This window comes from Heloderma suspectum, chromosome 13 (assembly GCF_057233095.1).
Source record: "Heloderma suspectum isolate Gila_16-S chromosome 13, 16-S_ref, whole genome shotgun sequence".
Lineage (NCBI taxonomy): Eukaryota > Metazoa > Chordata > Lepidosauria > Squamata > Helodermatidae > Heloderma > Heloderma suspectum.
Genome location: NC_139470.1, coordinates 25,505,120 through 25,524,328, shown reverse-complemented (window position 1 = coordinate 25,524,328; position 19,209 = coordinate 25,505,120). Strand labels below are relative to the sequence as shown.

Below are 19,209 nucleotides of genomic sequence, written 5' to 3'. Positions count from 1 at the left end.
CTCCATTTAGCCTGCCTAGCATTCTCATTGCTAGGCATTAAGCAAAAACGGTTCTGTCTTCCCAGGCTTTTAAGAGAGCTTCAACTATTGGATGGTATAGAAATGTAATAAATAAATACATAAAAGAAATCAGTCAATTTCAATGTTTTTAACTTAGGGACGTTTCAGGTTGTGTTTTTAATTGTCTCTTTGAATGGACTGTTCCTGTTTTAGTTTTGTAGAGTGAGAGTTTGTCTGGTCTGTTTCATTATTATGGTTTTCTTTTCCAGTTGTCACTCTGCATTTGGTGGATTCTGAGCTTGCGTGGTCCTCATTGGGTTGTATTTTCAGGGTTTTGCCCCTTTCATTAAAAAAAGAAAGAATGTTTGTACTTCAGCAAGGTTTCCCCAAGTGTTCTGATATGTCTGTCTTGGCTCTCGGTGGCTCTGTTTTGGCTACAGTCCTGGCAGCACTCACCACCTGTGTTTGCTATTAGAGGGAATAATGTAAATAAATAATGTCTCTTGTTCTTCAGGGATGATCCATGACCCACTCTGGACTCTCTCCCTCCACAGAGCTCCCAAATGTCTCTGTTCACCACATTCCACTCTCTAAGCTCTTCCTTTCAAGTGGAATGTTGCAAAACTTGCATAATGCCTTACACATATTCCAACCGCATTTTGGCTTTGTTGATAACTTTGGGGGGAGGAAATAAATTGGCAGGGCCATCATTCAACTCTGTTTAAAACTGGGGTCTTCAACCTTAGGCCCATGGGCCACATCTGGGCCACCAGATAGCCATGAACCCTTCCCTTGGCCTCGCCCCCTTTCCCCTGACCACCAATGATTTGCCAGTTTCCCAGCTTTTGTGAAGTCCCCCGCAAAAAAGGTTGAAGTGCCTCCCCTAAGGCTTAGCGACTGGCAGGAAGAGCTTGAAGCTACAATAGGCTGGTATTTGGGGCATTTTGGCCCTGCCCACACTGGAATGTGGCCCCCGAGAGCGTCTCCAAAATTGGGTTCAGCCCTCAAGCTGAAAGAAGTTGAACACCCCTGGCTTAAACGGGCAGGCATGACAAAGTTGTGTCTCCAGTAGGGTTGTGCTCCCCAGGAGAACAGAGGTGGAGGTTGGTTTATTTCATGGTGGTTGTGATCGCCTTGTTTTTCTTCTGCAGGCATTAAATAGTTATACTGAAGGAGACATAGATGGATCAAAAAGACTGGGCCACATCGCCCTCATGGTTGCCATTGCGGCTATTCTGATTGGCCTTGTGATGATCGGAATCCTTTGTATAGTCCATTTCACTACGGTAAGTAAGGTTTGATCATTTCCAGTTTGTGTTTTTATGCCTTAAACTGAGTCAGGCCATTAGTGGATTTACCTCAGTATTGTCTGTGCTGACTGGTAGCAACTCTCTGGAGTTTCAGACAGTTACTGTACCTTTCCCAGCCCTACCTGGAAATGCCAGGAACTGAATCTGGGACCTTCTAAATGGAAACCAGGTGCTCTGTTCCTGAGCGATGGCTAGGGATGGGAGAGTCAGCAAATTCTCTGCATTCCACCTCAAAGGACCAGGACTTTTTGATAAGCAGGGACAATGGGGTCTTTGCTTTGGGGGGACAATGGGGGGACCATTGCTTTCAGAACTCCCTGTTCCCTCTGAGCTTAGCTCCAATCCTCACAGTGACTTGGCTCGCATGATCACAGGGTGGTTAATATGCCACGGTGGCTTGCTAACCACCCTGAATGAGCCACTGTGTGTGGGGAAGGGGATTTAATTATTATTTCTCTTATTTAGTACATCTCTAATCTGCCCAATAACTAATGTTCTCTGGGTGGATTACAACCAGTTAAAAAACTAAAATGCCATTTTAAAACACAGTTGAAAATATAACGTGCAATACAAATATTTAGAAGAATAAAATACAAGATCATGCGCAACAATAAACAGCACAGGTGTAGTGGCTAGAGTGTTGGACTAGGAGTCGGGAGATCCGGGTTCTAGTCCCCACTCAGCCATGGAAGCTCACTGGGTGACTTTGGGCCAGTCACAGCCTCTCAGCCCAACCCACCTCACAGGGTTGTTGTTGTGAGGCTAAAATGGAGAGGAGGAGGATTTTGTACGCCGCCTTGAGTTCTTTAAAGAGGAAAAAAGGCAGGATATAAATGTAATAAATAAATAAACAAACAAACAAACAAACTAGAACTAGGTCTCTGAAATGCCTGGGAGAAAAGAAAGGTCTTAGCCCGGCGCCGAAAAGATAACAATGGAAGTGCCAGGAGACACTCGTTGGGGGGCTTTATTCCATAATGGTGTCACCAGTGAGAAGGCCCTCTCTCTTGTAGCCATATGCCTAGCTTGCTTTGGTGGAGGCACTCAGAGGAGGGCCTCTGAAGATGATCTAAACGTTGGCTTAATTACCCTCAGTAATGTGGTTTGTTATGTCGTGTGAACCCAATGAGAATGGCTATAAACCAGTAAACCAGTAATGTGGTTTGTTATGTCGTGTGAACCCAATGAGAATGGCTTGTTGCTGTGGGTTGTTGGGTTCTGGGTGGCTTGTCACCCATGGCAACAACCCACCCTGCACCGGGTTTGCACATCATGACATGCCGCACTGCCGAGGGTAATTATGCTTAATCCCCCCACTGGCACCTGACCAGAATGTGTGGTGGGGGAAGTAAGCTGCTGTGGCTTATTTCCCCAGTCGCAATCATGCAAAACGGCCCAGTAGCTGGGAGGAAATGAATTTTCTCAACAACAATATATTGTTCCCTGTTGCAATGTGAAGTATTTTGTGGTGGCTTGGGCAATTAAGACCCATCAGCACAAAAGACCTGCTCCTGATGCAGATGAAAACCGCTAGAAGCGGTATGTTGGTATGAATCAGCACGGCTCCCTGAATTTTTGGACTCTCCTTTTGGACTCTGGGCAGTGGGTGGGTAGGGGTATGGGGACTGTCAGGATGAGGTCCTGCTCTTCAAAATTTACCACTACATGACTGGGTGCCACACCACCTGCCCTGCGCCCCCTAAACTAGACTGCCATCCCCCGGTGAGGTGGAAGACTCTTTCCCATTGCCAGTGTTTGAAGTAAGATTCAGCTGCCCATCCAGCCAATTCCTGTACGTGAAATATGGGGGTGCCATCTTTGCCTCACGCAGCAAAGCACTGTGGGTCTGCTCATTTGCCTGGCTGCTGTTGAGAGAAGGTGAGGGTTTGACTACGTAGACCTTTTGATGTGATCCGAGAGAATAGTTCTTCAGTCCATCCTCCAGGAAATAAAGCCAGACTGCTCACTTGAGGGAATGATATGAAAGGCAAAACTGAAGTACTTTGGACACATAATGAGAAGACAGGATACCCTGGAGAAGATGCTGATGCTAGGGAAAGTGGAAGGCAAAAGGAAGAGGGGCCGACCGAGGGCAAGGTGGATGGATGATATTCTGGAGGTGACGGGCTCGACCTTGGGGGAGCTGGGGGTGGCGACGGCCGACAGGAAGCTCTGGCGTGGGCTGGTCCATGAAGTCATGAAGATCGGAAGCGACTGAACAAATAAACAACAACAAACCTTTTATTATCCACCCCAAATGTTTCAGTTAGGGTGGGACAGAAACCCAATTACATGTATATGTGTTTATCCCACCCCTGCCTTTCTTATCCTCACGCAAACCCTGTGGATCAGGCTAGTCTAAGAACTTGTGACGGGCTCGAGGTCATCTAGTGAGCATCATAGCTGAGTGGGGGATCTGAACCTGGGCCTGTTCTGGCTGTCTGACCAACTGCAGCTCACCTCTGTCAATATTCTCTTAGGAAAGAAAACCCAAACAGTTTCTAGTGTTTTCCTTTAGGTGCATAACTTTTGGCCCTCCAGATGTTCGACTCCAACTCCTATCTGCCCCAGCCAGTATGGGCAATGGTCAGGGATGATGGGAGTTGGAGTCAAACAACATTTGGAGGGCGCTGGTTTCCCCACCCCTGGTTTAAGAGGTGGCTGGCCTCTGCTTTCCCTCCCCTCCCCTAAATTCCAGGGTCCGTTGTCCCAGGATAGGATCTGTTGTGAATGTGCCTTTGCACAACTTCATATTCAGTGTGGCAGGGCTTGCACAGGGCTTCAGTTATTCTCGGTTGAGTTCTAATCTCTGAGAATTTGTGACCAGGAGGGCACTGTTGAGATCCAAATTAAATTAATGTTGCTTTTCCATTAAGAGGGCAGGGCCCATTTGCTAATGCAAAGGCTCAATGGCTGAGTGGATTGAAGGCACTGCTAAGAGCCTGCCAAGCAAACCCCAGGATTCTGACTGTACGCTTTGACCTGGTTCGCATGACCACCGTGGCTTAAACAAGCCACAGTTCCTTGTTTAAGCTGCAGCACCTGCCAGGCGCCATTTGCCTAATAACCTGCCTGGGCATAGTTTGTTGTGTTGTCTGAACCTGGGCTTGTTGGAGGGGAAAACAACCTTCAAATAGGGATGTTGGAAGAATCCACTTGGGGGGGTGGAGCTCGACGAGCTTCGTCAGGTCGGCCCCCCAGACTCCAGTCCGTCTTCCGCCAGCTGGCCTGACTTTGTCTGGAGCGAGTCAGGCCAGCTGGCAGATTTTCCATTTTTCTTTTAAATTTGCAGAATAGACATTTACACAAATTGCAGCTGCAATCTGTATAATTTGCGCAAATGGCAGCTGCAATTTGTGGTCAAAATTTGCGCAAATGGCAGCCAAAATTTGCACGAAGTACACAAATGTCTATTTCTACAAATAAATATTTTTTAAAAGTTAAAAGTCCCCAGAATTCAGGGAAAATGCGTGCCTCAGCTCGCAAAATGCAGGCTGAGTCAGGTGTTCTGTGGAAGTCCAGCGAGCCCAAAAAGGGTTTGATTTCTCAGCGACGGACATCCCTACCCTCAGATAATCCATGAGTTGTATTCCAACACATATGGAGAGCTCTAGGTTTGGGCAAGGCTGGGCTAGAGAGGATTGAAGCAAGGAACGGCTGCCATCAAAACAGAGAGGGAAGATGGACAGAATATTTTTAGAGCATTCAGCCCAACCTGGAAAAGCTTTAGCTGTGTTCAGTCCAAAGGGGCCTTTCTTCTCCAAAGCTGGGCTCTTAAAAAAAAAAAGAAAGTTCTGCAATTTTCCCATCAGAAGCCAACTGAACACAGCATTGATTGGCTAGCACCTGGGCAGTCACCAAAAACGGTCCTTACTCTGAATACTTGAAATAGTTTTGCCTTCTATTCTTTATTTTAAAAGGGGGAGTGTTTTATTGTTAATAAGGTGGTGCATGGTCAGAGAAATGGATATACGTACAACAGTGGAGGCTGGCAGCACCGATGTCAGTGGGGTGGTTAATCCGCTCCAGGTTTCCATCAGAACCAATCAGAACTCTAAAGGAGCACCTGTCACATTCCCTTGGCCCTGACCTTCCTCATGCGCACACACGCAAGAAGAGAGGCTTCAGTCTCACGTCTTTAATTCACTATCAACGGGTTCATTACAGATGCAAATCCCTGAAGACTCTCAGACTACAAAGGAATAACAGCAGGGAATCCAAATGGGAGCTACGATGTTGCTAGCAGTTTGAACAGGGACCTGCTGGCTAGAATAACTTAGGGAGGGAAACCCCTCCCATCCAGTGATGCTCCCCTACGTCGACCCTCACGCATAGCCAACAGGGTCGACCGTCTGAGCTCTGCTTCTAACTTTTCCCGCTTTGCTCTGTGCCTCAGTCTAGCATCCCTCAGGTCATGCCCCATGCTCTCCTCCTCCTCTTCCTAGATTCTCGTGGCGGAGGGGGGGGGGGCTTCAGGCCCAGCCATCTGGGTGCTTGCATCCCGAGAAGCACGCCAAACCATATCTGAACTGGCTGGGGAAGATGCCTCCCCCGGTTCTTGCTGTTCCCCTTCTGAATCTGAACTGCTTACTATCTCCATACACTCAGAATCAATCCTGACATCACCTTGGCTAGCTCCTTTAGAGTTCTCGCTGGTTCTGACTGAAACCTGGAGCAGATCCACTGTCACTGACATTGGCGCCACCAGCCTCCACTGACATACAAGCAGCACTCAAAGCTGTCTTATACCGGATCAGACATATTTGGCCATCCTGCAGCGGCTCCCCATGTCTCAGGCAAGAGTCTTTCCCATCAGCTGTTACCTGATCCTTTTAACTGGAGATGCCCAGAATTGAACCCGGAACCTTCTGCATACAGTTCCTGTGTTGCCCCGCTGAGTTGCGGACCCTCCACTCGCCACCTGCCTTCACCCGATTTTTGCCAGAATTTCAAGGAACGTGGCTTGGTCCATACATGCTCATGCACATCACTTGATGACTGTACCATGAGATGACGGTGAGCCAACTGTATGAACTCAATCCACTGGAAAAAGCATCCTGTTCAACATATGCACGACCATTGCATTTCAGCGGACCGGCATGTATGTGCCGCCGTCATGAATGCATGGCGCTTTACAAAGAACAAGGGGAGAGGTCCCTGCCCAAAGGAGCTTACAGTCTACAACAGGGGAGCAGAACCTCAGGCTGGGGGTCCCAATCCAGCCTTCTAGGGCTCCCCAGATGGCCCCGCCCCTTTCCCGGGCTCTGCCCCTTTCCCTGGCCCCACCCCCTTTCCCCAACCACTGATGGTTTGCTGGTTTCCCAGCTTTTGTGCACTTTTTTGTGCACTTTTCCCCCACATTCTAAAAGGTTGAAATCCCTCTCCTAAGGCTTTGTTGGCGGCAGCAAGAGCTGTAAGCAACATTACGCTTAAATATTGCATTTTGGGCCTGTCCTTTTTCCCTTTGCCTCCCCCCCCCCCCCCCCGCACAGCACTTCCCCAAAATGGAATTCCCTCTTCTGGCTGAAAGAGGTTCTGCATCCTTCACCCACAACGTGATATGGGGGAAACAACAGAGGGAAATGGAGGCAGAGGTAAAGAATATATATTTCAGTTATACACACCTGAGGTTTCATTACAGTGGGATATGTAGGCTAAGGGGGTATGTTCACAGAAAAGGTGGGTTTTGAGGAGGGATCTGGAGCTGTCACACAGGGATTCTGCAAGGCAGCATATACAATATCAAACCACGTGCAGCCACAGAAAGTGACAAAAAATGTTTTAAACCCTCTCTTTATATAACCACCCTGGAATCAATGTTGATGAAGGGCAGTATAAAAATATGTCAGTAAATAAATAAATAAACCAAGAAGAGGAGTGGAGACTCAAACTGGTAATTGGAAGCAATGGATTTATTGATTTGCCCCATCCATTCCACCTCTGGATATCAGAAATAGAGGGAGCGATATGATGATGGCTAGATAAAACTTCCATGTTCGGAGGCAGTATGCTGGGGAGCAGCAGCAGAAGGATTCTGGCCTTTGTGCCCTTCTACTGAACTTCCCAGGGGCATCTGGTTGCCCACTGCAGGGCACAGGATGCAGGACTAGATAAGACCTTTGGTCTGATCCAGCATGGCTCTTTTTGGCTGTTTGGACAGTTGTCCAAGGGTTCATAAACCCTGCGATCCTGGCTTATTTTCCTGGTTTGTTACCCAGCATTAAGCCAGAGTTCTCTGGTCCAAACGTCTGCCAAGAGGTGTGTGCAGCCATGGTTTTGTAAACCATGGCTTACAAAGCCTTGAACAATCATCTCAATGCTGCTGATCTTCAATGCTGTTCATTAAATCCTGCTTTAATGTAGGATTATTGCCGGCTTTTATCTGTTTTCACAATTGGGGGGGGGGTATGCCTTTTCAGCATCTGCCTAAGACCTGTGTGCAAACAGCCTCTTGAAATTCTCTACCTTACTTGTCGGCTGAGAAATTTGGGAGACAGTTTCACGGAATTTCTCCAGGGGGAGGAGAAATTCTCCACAGTTTCTCCCAGGTAAGACTCCCCATTGGCAGGATTTATAGTACAGCTTCTTTCTTTTTTGGTAAGGATTTTGGGGATTTTCATGCTGCAACAGCATCAGCTATCTTGGCAGACCAGCTCCCAGTTGGCATCCACCTCAGTGCAGGTGGGGGCAGTGTTGTGTCTAGCTCCAGGGATGAAGTGGAGTTAGTGCTCTGCCAAAATCTGTCCTCTAATTTCCTGAATTTTTCTCCCCCCATGAAAGAGGCTTCCATTGTTTTGCCTCATTCAGGATGTTTTATAATGTGGTGTTTGTTTGTTTTTTGTGGTGTTTTTGAGCTTACCTAATCACAGCTCGCCTCCCCGGCTGCCTGCACATCCTGATCTGAAAAAGCCCTATGGGAGGAATTACCTCATGGTGCCTTAAACTGGGCTTTAATTGAAGTGTGGGCAGCTGAGGCAGCTGCATGCTACCAGAGAGATTATTGTACAATGAAAAACAGGATGCTTGTGCTCAGTCCTCGGCCACCTTCTAAGTCAGGTAAGCCCAAGAAACCCAGACCCAACCCATGAGAATTTCTCTGAAATTTCTTCACTGTTACATTTATTTTCAAAAGCAATTTCTCTTCTATGAAATTTAATGAGAATGGTCAAAAAAAATGTGGGAGAAATTTTCGGCACACCACTAATTTGCCTCTTTATTGCTGTCTCTCACAGAGAGAAGGATACAGAAATCGGAAGGAATATGGGGGGGGGGGGTTAAAGTTTATACGAGCACAATTTATCCAAGCAAGAGGAAGGCACTACAGGACATACCTACATCATATCCAGGATGACACTTGACCATCTTGACCAGTATCCAGGACAATTCCTGTGTGGTCCAATCCCATCTTTGATGTCTGGCAGCCTTAGCTGGTGCCTTGACATCAGCAACTTATCGTCCTAGCAGATTGAATTACCAGCTGTCCCAAACACACACAAGAAGCAGAGTGAGGGAACAGGACGCTTCCACAAAGCGTGCCAATACATGTTGAGATGGGCATAAACTTTTGACCTCCTTTTGCTCATCTCCCTTTCGAAGCAGGGTTTCTCTTCTTCTCCAAACTGGAGCTCCCAAGAAACAGGACAGTCTCAAATAATTAGGCCTATCAGCTTTAAGCGGTTTAATTTCCAGATTAAACTAATAAATCTTTAGTTGATTGATTGCAGGGGGGAACGTTTAATCAGGAAGGGCTGCCAATTGGTTGCAGGATCTTATTAGATACAATAGGAAATGCAGGGAGGAGATTAGATTACCTTTCCTTCTAACAATAAGGGGGCAATCCTATGCATGTTTAGACAGAAAAAAGTCTTGCAACTTCTAGCATTACTGGTTTATGCTGGGAGTTGTAGGACTTTTTTCTGCCTAATATGCATAGGAATGTGCCCTGAGTGTGTTTTTTTTAATTAAATGGGCATATTGCACATTTATGCACATTTAATAAAGGTTTTGTTTATTAAATAGGCATATTTTTCTCAAAAAGTAACCTAGACTGGTTTTTGCATCCTTCATTTGATCGCCCACTCATTGATGGTACTGGATTTTTTGAGGGATGCATGAGAATTTCATTCCACCTTCACAAGTGCACATTAACGCTAATATGCCTTAGTGCAGGTACACATTTGCACAAATCCCCACCCCCAAGTAAACAAATCGGTCCACAGAATCAGAAAAGGCCAGTCTGCTGTGGAATCCGCAGGCCAGATCTGTAGAAAGCCCAATTCGTTTGAATCCATTGCAGATTTCGCCAACATCCGTAGTGGTGGGTCACTCATGCTACCAATTTCACAAGGCTTCCCCAAGAAGGCAAAAATTGAGAGGATGGGCTGTGGTGGACCACATGCTTTGCATGCAAAAGATCCCAGGTTTGATCGCCTGGCATCTCTAGATAGGCTGGGAAAGTCTTTTGTCTGAAACCCTGGAGTGCTGGGAGCTTCTTTGATAGGAGTTAGGATTGCTCTCTTAGTGACTGTGCCAGAACAGAACAGATAAAACTGGCTTCAGCCCACACCCTAGCAGCCAGGTTTGACTGAAGGCATATCTCAGATGCTTGAAACAAAAAAGTTTCTCTCTGTGGACAATTTCCCATTAGCCTTCCATCGACCTTCCATCGACCACCAAACCATGACGTGCCAACGCCTAAAGTGAAGTCGGCTCTGCCATACCAGGATAGCACGCTTTACAGCAATATCATCTGACTGACAACAGCACCACTTTCTTAGCGCCTCCTCTGGTCCTGAAAGTGCTTTCAAGTCGGAGAAACAGATCCGTCTTCTCATCATGAGTCATAAAATATTCTGTCCTGTAGCCGGTGAAATGAGGTCATACCAGGGGAAGTGGTGGGATTGCTTCACATTCTCTGCTAACCCAGTCTCACAACTCTGTGATAGCTTTAGAGTATGACTTTTCCCAACATCAAAAGAATCAAGGTTTAACAATGAGGAAACATAATATCCTGGATACAAACCAATGCACATTTGTTTGTTTCCCTCCATAGGTCTCTCTAAAGCAGTGTTTTTTAACATTCTTATTAAGATTTTTATAATAAGATGTGTGTATGTGTCCTGTCTTTCATTGTACAGTCATCTCTCTGGCAGCCTGTAGCCTCCTTGGCTTCCCATACTTCAATTAAAGCCCAGAGGAAGACATCGTGAGGTAATTCCTTTCATAGGGCTTTTTCAGATCAGGAAATGCAGGTGGCCTGGGAGGCTGCAGAGCAGTGGAAAGATGTGTAATAGAAAGAGAAAACACACACAGCCCCCTTGGCCACCTCATGGTATTTAGAGAAGCTCAAAAATACCACCAAAAGAAATTCAAAATTCTGCCTCAGAAGAGTGGAAACCTCAGCATAATTGATGCAGATGTCACCTATAGAAGCAGTGCAATAAACCAAAAACCCTCAGGAAAAAAGAAAGAACCTGTGCTATAACCCCTGCCAAAAGTGAGCCTTATCTGTGAGAAAATGTTGGAGAGTTTCTCCTCCCCTAGGAGAAATATGGCGAAATTGTCCCCTCAATTTCTCTGCCCATAAATAAGCTGGAGAATTTTGAGAAGCCATTTGTGCACAGCTCTAGACTGAACTTCTTGCCAAAGGAGACTAGGTCGGCTGCTGTCTTTCCATTGGCAGGCAAAGATGCTTTTTATTCAAAGAGGCCTTTGGCATGTAAGCTCATCTGTCGGGTTGGGGTTTTATTCTTTTACTGTTGTGTTTTTAATTGTGTTTTTAATATCTTTGTTTTATGATTGTTTTAACTCATTTTACTTATTTCTATTATACATTTTGGTTCTTATTATTGTGAGCCGCCTTGAGCACCATTTCCTTGGTGGAAAGACGGGGAATAAATCAAATAAATCAAATTGTTAATATAAGTTCTTAGACAAACTGAAACTGGCAAGTGCGACCTTAGGCATTCTCTGCTGTGTGTGATGATCATGGATGGGGCTGGAGCAGCTCCCCTAAGAGGCAAGGTGACAACATGTGGGGCTATTCTGTTTAGAAAAAGGCAAGCAATGTCCTATTTATGGGCTTCCAAGAAACATCTGGTTGGCCATTGTAGGAAACTTCCTGCTGGTCTAAATAGGCCTTTAGTCTGATCTTGCAGGGCTCTTCTGATGTTTTGATAGGCCAGAGGTGGGCAACTTGTGCTCCAGATGTTTTAGCCTACCACTCCCATGATCCCTCAACATTGGCTATGCTGGTTAGTGCTGATGGAAATTGTCACCCTCCAGATGTTTTGGCCCACTGCCATACAGGGGATGCTGCTTTTAAAGCAATTCTTGCTGTGAAACAAAGGCATATATGTATTTAGATGTGTTTTTACCATATCAATATTTATGCAGATTGTATTGATTGGCTGATTTTATTCATTGGTCAGCTAAAATTCATGTGATAAATCAATGAAGATTTCTTTGATCAGGTAACTTACCCTGAGCCTATTATTGGAATTTAGAAAATGTTCAGGTAGGGATATACAAGTATTTCGTTTCATGATCACAAAATATGTGACCATGCCGTTTTTGCAACCCTGAACATGAGTGCAAGCAGAAGAACGGGTTCTCTGACCATGTTCGCAAATTCTTGAACACGCTGTCATATTCGAAAGTTGCGCAACAAAACTCTGAAAAAAGCAATTTGCAATTTGCACAACTTTAGAAATGCACCACTTCACACTCTAGTCTATGGGGAACTTTGCACAACTTTGGAGATTTTGCACCAATGTGGACTTTTTTTGACGCAACTTTCCTGTTTGATCGCATTTTTGTGCAATTTTTCAGTTTGCGCAAAACAAACAGCGATCGCAAACAAACACGGGAAACAAGATGAGGTGCGTGTCAGCTAAGGACTCAGAGAATCTAGGCAGTTGTGAACATCACTTGTTCGCCCATCCCTATCATCAGGTAGGAGTGGTGTAGTGGAAGTAAGAGTGGTAAATGAAGGGTAATACTTTAGGCAGTTGGGACTCAGTTCTTTGCAGGATCAGACTGTTGGCAGAGGTGCAGAGTTTCTGGTGATTTGGGTTGCCCACTGGCCAGAAAACAGTCACTGACTTGCTGTTGTGCCTTGAATGGTAGCTTGATGGGGAGAAATCTATACTAGCGCAGTGCACAGATGGCCTCTTAAAATTCTCCACCTTATAGAGAAATTTGGGAGACAAATTTCACCGAATTTCTCTGGAGAAGGAGAAATTCTCAACAGTTTCTCACAGATAGGGCTCCCCATTGGCTGGGCTTGTAGCACAGCTTCTTTCTTTTTTGGTAAGGGTTGCAGGGGGGGGATTTTGCACTGCAACAGCATCAACTGTGTTGGCAGGCTGGCCCCCATTTTGCATCCATCACAATGCTGCGGTGAGGGGTGGAGACAATGTTGTGTCAAGCTCCGCAGTGAGGTGGAGTTAATGCTTTGCCAAAATGTGCCCCCCAGTTTCCAGAAAATTTCCTTCCCCCGTGAAAGGGGCTTCCTTTGTGCAGCCTCATTCTCAGGACAGTCTATAATTTATGTTGAATCTCTTTTGTGGTGTTTTTGAGCTTACCTAATCACAGCTGGTCTCCAGGCTGCCTGTACTTCCTGATCTGAAAAAGCCCTAAGGGAGGAATTAGCTCATGATGCCTTTCACTGGGCCTTAATTGAAGTGTAGGGAGCTGAGGAGGCTACAGGCTGCCAAAGAGATGATCGTACAATGAAAGACAGGACACTTGTGCTCATTCCTCATCTATCTCCTAAGTAAGGTAAACCCAAGAAACCCAAAGCCAGCCCTTGAGAATTTCTCTGAAATTTATTCACCATTAAATTTCTTTTCAAAAGCAATTTCTCTTCTGTGAAATTTAATGAGAATGGTTGAAAAAAATGTGGGATAAATTTTTGGCACAGCACTAATCTATACAGGGAGGTTATTATAGGATGGAGATCCACTTGCTCACTTGCTAACATTGGCACATCATGCTGGCATTAACGTGTGACCACAATAGCCCATTGAAAAGTTGGCAATTCTAGATGGATGGAATGTCCATGGAACCGGGGCCAGTTCCGAGGCAGCACTCCACAGGATGCAAAAACCATAGAGACAAAAAAAGACAATAATTACATATAGCCTGAGCATCGCGTAAAAACAGAACGCTGCCATTGACAACCATTCTCTATGGGCGTCTCTCCCGGCTTTGGCATCTCTATGGCAAAACCTAACTTTGCATTAGAAGTGAGAGCGGAAAACTGATTCAGTTTGAGACCAGAAGTGCCTATGGGGACTGTGATGAACTATGACTCTAGTCAGGGCCGGACAAAGATATTCCGCTTCCTGAGGCGAAGGGCAAAGGTTCCTCTTCCCATTCCCTGTACAAAAGATGACTGAAGTAGCAGTTCAATCCAGCTGGCAATCAGGCAGCATCAGCCCACCTTTGGGGGCAAAGGGCAGGTCACATGGCACACAGACCTCTGCCCACTCAGCATGTGCCACCTGAGGCAGCTGCCTCACTCTGCCTAATGGTAGGGCCGGCCCTGACTCTAATCTGAAAATACTGAAGCAGGAAGACACGCAGGTATAAATAAATACAGGGGTATGTGTGCTGTGATTCAGACAGGCTGTGCAATGAGGTAGTGACTGCAGAGTTCAGCTTCTGGGGAGTCCTAGACGTCATCTTTTTCTCTAACGTTTAATTCGGGTGGTTGAGTGCCTGTCACTTTGGAAGTGAAACAGGACCATACAAAAATGAATGAGGTAGTGATTTCTACATGGACAGGGGACTCCATAGATACACAAAGGTGTGTGTGTATATATAATAATTTTTTTAAAGAAAAATACATAATTTTATTAAAAACAAAATGACCTGACAAGGATCTGTGAGCTTCCAAGGCCAATGGAATGTTGATAGCAGTTGAGCTTATCAATAGAATTTAAACTAGAGCAACTCAATAGAATTTAAACTAGAGCAACTCACCCTCATACCTGGAGAGGGAACTTCTTGGTTCTTAGACCGCCCTCCACTCTTTCTTTTCTCTTGGGCTTGCTACCTACTGGGAATTCACTGCAATTCTTTTTTGCAGGTTCTCACATTTTGGGGGTTTTAAAACACGCTTCTAGGTCTTATCATCCACCTTCGCCCTTATATTAATTATGGAGTTCTGTATTTGTGTGTGTAAGTCACTTTGGCACTGCTTTTTGGAGCAGGAAGTAACACACTGGTGACGACGACGACGACAACAACAACGCTATGCTTAATGCTGTGTGACCAATGCCTCGTGAATCTCAGAATCTGGGAAGCTTCAGTGTTCCACTCAAAGTCAATCCTATGCATGTTTAGACAGGAAAAAAGGCCTACAACTCCCAGCATGCTCCAACCAGCATGGCTGGCTGGGGCGTGCTGGGAATTGTAGGCCTTTTTTCTGCCTAAATATGCATAGGATTGCACCCTTAGTCCCTTATCTCACTCGGCTTTTCTTGCTTCGTGTGCCCCTGACGGACCAAAGCAATTTCATGAAAATCCAGATATAACCAGAAAGTGCTTCTCATTTGTTTCCCTGTAGATTGGGCCCCAGTATCTTATTGTAACTGTTTTAGCTGTTTAAATTGTTTTAAATTTTGTATGTTAGAGGTTTTGTATTGTGTTTGTATTACCCTGTATTGTGATGTGTATTTTTTGTGAACTGCCCAGAGAGCATCTGCTATTGGGCAGTATGGAAATCGTCATCATCTCTGGATGCAGCTTTCCTAAGCACGCTTGGGAGTGTGTTCTTTTGCAGCCAGTAGGTTTGCTTCCATTTAAAGGTGGCTTAAGATTGGGCTTTCAGGAGCAACAGGTTTAAACCACAGCCAAGAGAATGTATGTTCTAGATCAACAGATATATAGATTTCTAGGGAGGAAGTATCCGCTTCTCTAATTCACACCTCATTTCATTCATTTCATTCATTACATTTCTATACCACCCAATAGCCAAAGCTCTCTGGGCAGCTTACAAAGATTAAAACCATACAAATACAATAGTAATGTAATATAAAACCATCAATATACGAACATATAGAACACATTTTAAACACTCAACAATAAAAATTCCAGGACCCTCATCATATGCTGCCAGATGCCTGAGAGTAGAGGAAAGTCTTGACTTGGCCCCAGAAAGATGACAGTGTTGGCACCAGGCGGAGCTCAGTGGGGAGAGTACCCCACAATCGGGAGCCGCCACTGAGAAGGCCCTCTCCCTCGTTGCCATCCTCCGGGCCTCCCTCAGAGGAGGGAGGAGAGCCTCAGAGGATGATGGTAGTATACAGGCAGGTTCATACACACACTGCCTGGCATGTGGGCAATGGCTGGTACCAAGGGGCCAAAACTGAGAACACAATCCACAGGACACGAAAACCATAGAGGGGGTGCCTTAGCCCACCTTCAGGGGCATGGAGCTGAATGGGGCACTCTCAGCCCCCCCACCCCGTCTTCTGATTCACCAGGCATTGCCTACACCGCTTCTGAGGAGGGTTTGAGAGTTGTTAAGACATCCATGGCAGATGAAAATATATGGGAACTAGGCTTGCCAACTTTTCCACTATCCTCCAGGCAATCTGATGTCCTCCCAATCTTTTGTACTACAACTCCCATAAGCCCCAGCCAGCATGGTGCATAGTCGAGTTTTATGGGAGCTGCAGTGCAAAATTTCTGGAGGGTACCAGGTTGTGTATTCCTGCTGTACATCCTTGCCTTTAGCAGCAGCTTGGACTGCAGATGTCACTTGCTGACTTTTGCAGATCAAGCTGTTAAGAGCACAGGAGCAGGTCAGGGTGCTCCTTTTCTGGTCAGTTGGCAACCCCAGTGGGACACCTTTCGTTCCCCGCCACCTTCTGCATTCTCAATTACTGCTTAGGAGCAGGCATTGGGAACTCGCCCACGCTTTGGTACCACAAGGTCAAATAGTGTCTCCAGTAATGGCCCATGGCGTGCCTGGTTGCTTCTCCCGTGTTAAAGAGGGAAGATTTTATGAACATGTTAAAAAAAAGAAAAGGCGGCCATTAGCAAACAACAAGCCATTTCCTGACAATCAAGAATCCATTGATTTTTTTCAGATCGTGATGCATAATTCAGCGTTAACTGACAGGGAGATGGCAGCTTCCAAAGCAAACTTAATGCTTTTGATTCAAAAGTGCATTGAGCCGCTAATGCAGTGGGTTGTTTGTTTAATGGGAACAAGAACCATTAAATAATGTGTCCATTAGGCCTCTAGGATGAATAATTGAAATATGCAATCAAACTTTCTCTCTCTCTCTCTCTCTCTCTCTCTTTCCATGTTCCCCTCACCTCTCTTTGGTGTGTGGGGGGGGAGGAATCATTATTTTTAATGCTAATGCAGCACGCCATCTGAAATCCAAGACTTGGATGCGAAGGGTTACCATCTTCAAGCCTCTGGGAAAGGCCAGGGAAATCTCTGGTGAAGAAAAAAAAGAAAGAATGGATCCCTCAGTCCAGACGGTTTGATTTAATCCTACGAGTCTCGCTCGCAGCAAGTCGCTGATGAACAGATTGCTAGTTATTGCTGGTGCTGTGTGAGGAGACGAGCACGCCCCCCGCCCCACACACAAAAGAATATTTCTTAAGGAATGCTGTTATAGGGCAGCACTTCCTGTGCTCTTCCCTGCCCCCCCCAAGCCCCGCAAACCCATGGCTCCATTTTAATGTATGTCAGAGGTGTGCTATCTCGGCCTGCAGTACATAGCCCGCGTTGAAGGTGTTTGCACCCATTGTCGTGTGGAAGGGCTCCCAGGCCAGAGGCGTTCGCTGGCGGGCTGGACTTTCTGGATTGGTGTCGGATGCCAGAGCTGAGCCGGAACGTGCTGGACAAGATGGGGGCCTCCCAGCGACTTCTGGGTGAGCGGTGATCAATAGACCCCTTTAGCATCTCTCAGGACACGCGAGGAGGGTGCGTCCGCGGACGGAATACACACCCAGACACCTTCAGCCTGCTGCAGCTCTGCCCGCTGTCCTGCCTGTTCCTGATACGTTCACACCTTGGGTTGCTCATTCTCAAACAGAACAGGGGAGAAAAGGTGGAGTGGAGAACAGTGGTGTTGCAAAGGCCATGGCTTGCCCAAGGTCTCGGCTCCCATCAGTGAGTGAACTTGCCCTTCTCTCCTCCCTGCATTGACTTGCCTCCCGTCCAACCGTAAGGAGATGCCCTTTTCTCCCCTCACAGGCTACTCCCCACTTTCTTTTCTGCAGGAATGTTTTCCCTTCTCTTTTTACAGCATCCCTCATGCATCTGTTTGTTCGATTGTGCCTGAGCAATGTGTCTGTACTCATCTCATTATGAATTGTATGGCAGCATGTGTTACCCAGCGGACAACGACTCATCCCGAGAGCGAGGAATGAGTTAGGGTGGTGGTGCCAGTGGTGGCCAGCTGACCAGTGTGGGGACAGCTTGGCCTGCTCCTGTGCCTTTAAGGACAATGTGTTCTGCAGAAGTCAACCAGCAGAGCTTTTCACAGCTTGGAAATCAATAGTATCACCTATTAAGGCAGGGATGTAGAATCTCAGACTTGGGGGTCAAATCCAGCTCTCCTGAGGTCCCAATCCAGCCTTCCAGCTTTCCCCAGATGGCTCCACCCCCTTTCTCCCTGGCCCCATCCCCGTTTTCCCCAGCCACAAATCGTTTGGCGGTTTCCTGGCTTTTCTGCAGTTTTTCCCCCATTCAAAAAGGTTAAATGGCTTACTTACTGGCAGTAGGAGGTTTAAGCTACAGTATGCTGCTGTATTTTGATGTTTTGGCCCCACCCCATTTTGCCTTTGGTCCCACCCGCCACTGCAATGTGGCCCCTGACAGCTTCCCTGAAATGGAATTCAGGCCTTGGACTGAAAGAGTTTCAACAGCCCTGTATAAGGACTTGCACATCCATCAGGCTGCTGTTAAAGGCACAGCTTCAGTGGCTGCCTTTTACCAGCAGTGGTTGAAAACTTGGGAATTGAATGTTGAATGTTTTCAGTGATTGAAAACTTGGCAACCTTGGGGGTGGCTGAAAATTAGGAACTGAATGTTGCTTAGGGTTGACTTGACATTTTGGTGCCATGGAGGAAATACTCACACGTCTCCCCCTTCCTTCCCACACCGGATCCTGGAACGTTTGGTCCTGTATGGGATGGGAAGAAGTATCATTGGGGAGTGGGAAAGGAGGAAGTGTGTATTTACAAGTGGGGTAATATGAAAAGATTTACATCCCTTCCACCACATACCAAATTTTTTTAGGGGGTCTCATGGTCACAATAAACTTTCAAGGAGGAATGGAGGGTAATAATGATAGCTGCCTGTGTCTGATGGTGGATTAAAAAAAATTAAAGTCATGTTTGAAAAGGGGGAAAAGGAAAAAAAAAAAAAAGCTCTCTCACAATAAACTTGTATTGGTTTGTATATTTCATTGTTTGAATCATGTCTGTGTTTCTGAGGGTTTTTCTAAATGAAATGCTCTCCAATTTGCAGGACACAGAGAGCTGGAAGAACTGCAGAAAGGGGCAACCAAAATGATCAAGGGATTGGAGCGCCTTCTCTACATATGGGACTTTGAAGATTGGGGTAGGGGGAGGCAACTAAAGGCACAATCCTATGCATATTTAGACAGAAGAAAGTCCTGCAACTCCCAGCATTCCCCAGCCAGCATGGTTGGAGTTGTAGGAATGCTGGGAGTTGTAGGACTTTTTTCTGTCTAAACATACATAGGATTGCACCCTAACAGCATGAACCTATACATTGAGTTCAATGAGACTTCCATGGCTGACTGGGGGAGACTGGGAGTTGTAGTCCAAAACATTTGGAGGGCACCAAGTTGGGAAAGGCTGGTATCGACCACGGGTGGCAGCTGGTAGCTTGCTAAATCTT

The 19,209-nt window shown here is 46.1% G+C and overlaps 1 protein-coding gene across 1 annotated transcript in view; it reads left to right on the top strand.

Annotated features, from left to right (window-relative positions):
• Positions 1–18,749, top strand: part of TMEM233 (transmembrane protein 233) — a 46,355-nt gene extending 27,606 nt beyond the window's left edge. Inside the window, exons 2-3 of the mRNA XM_084819252.1 lie at positions 1,152–1,286; positions 16,696–18,749. Coding sequence (XP_084675378.1) covers positions 1,152–1,286; positions 16,696–16,707 — 147 coding nt within the window. The 3' untranslated portion in view covers positions 16,708–18,749. The remainder of the gene's footprint in view (positions 1–1,151; positions 1,287–16,695) is intronic.
• The last annotated feature ends 460 nt before the right edge of the window (positions 18,750–19,209 follow it).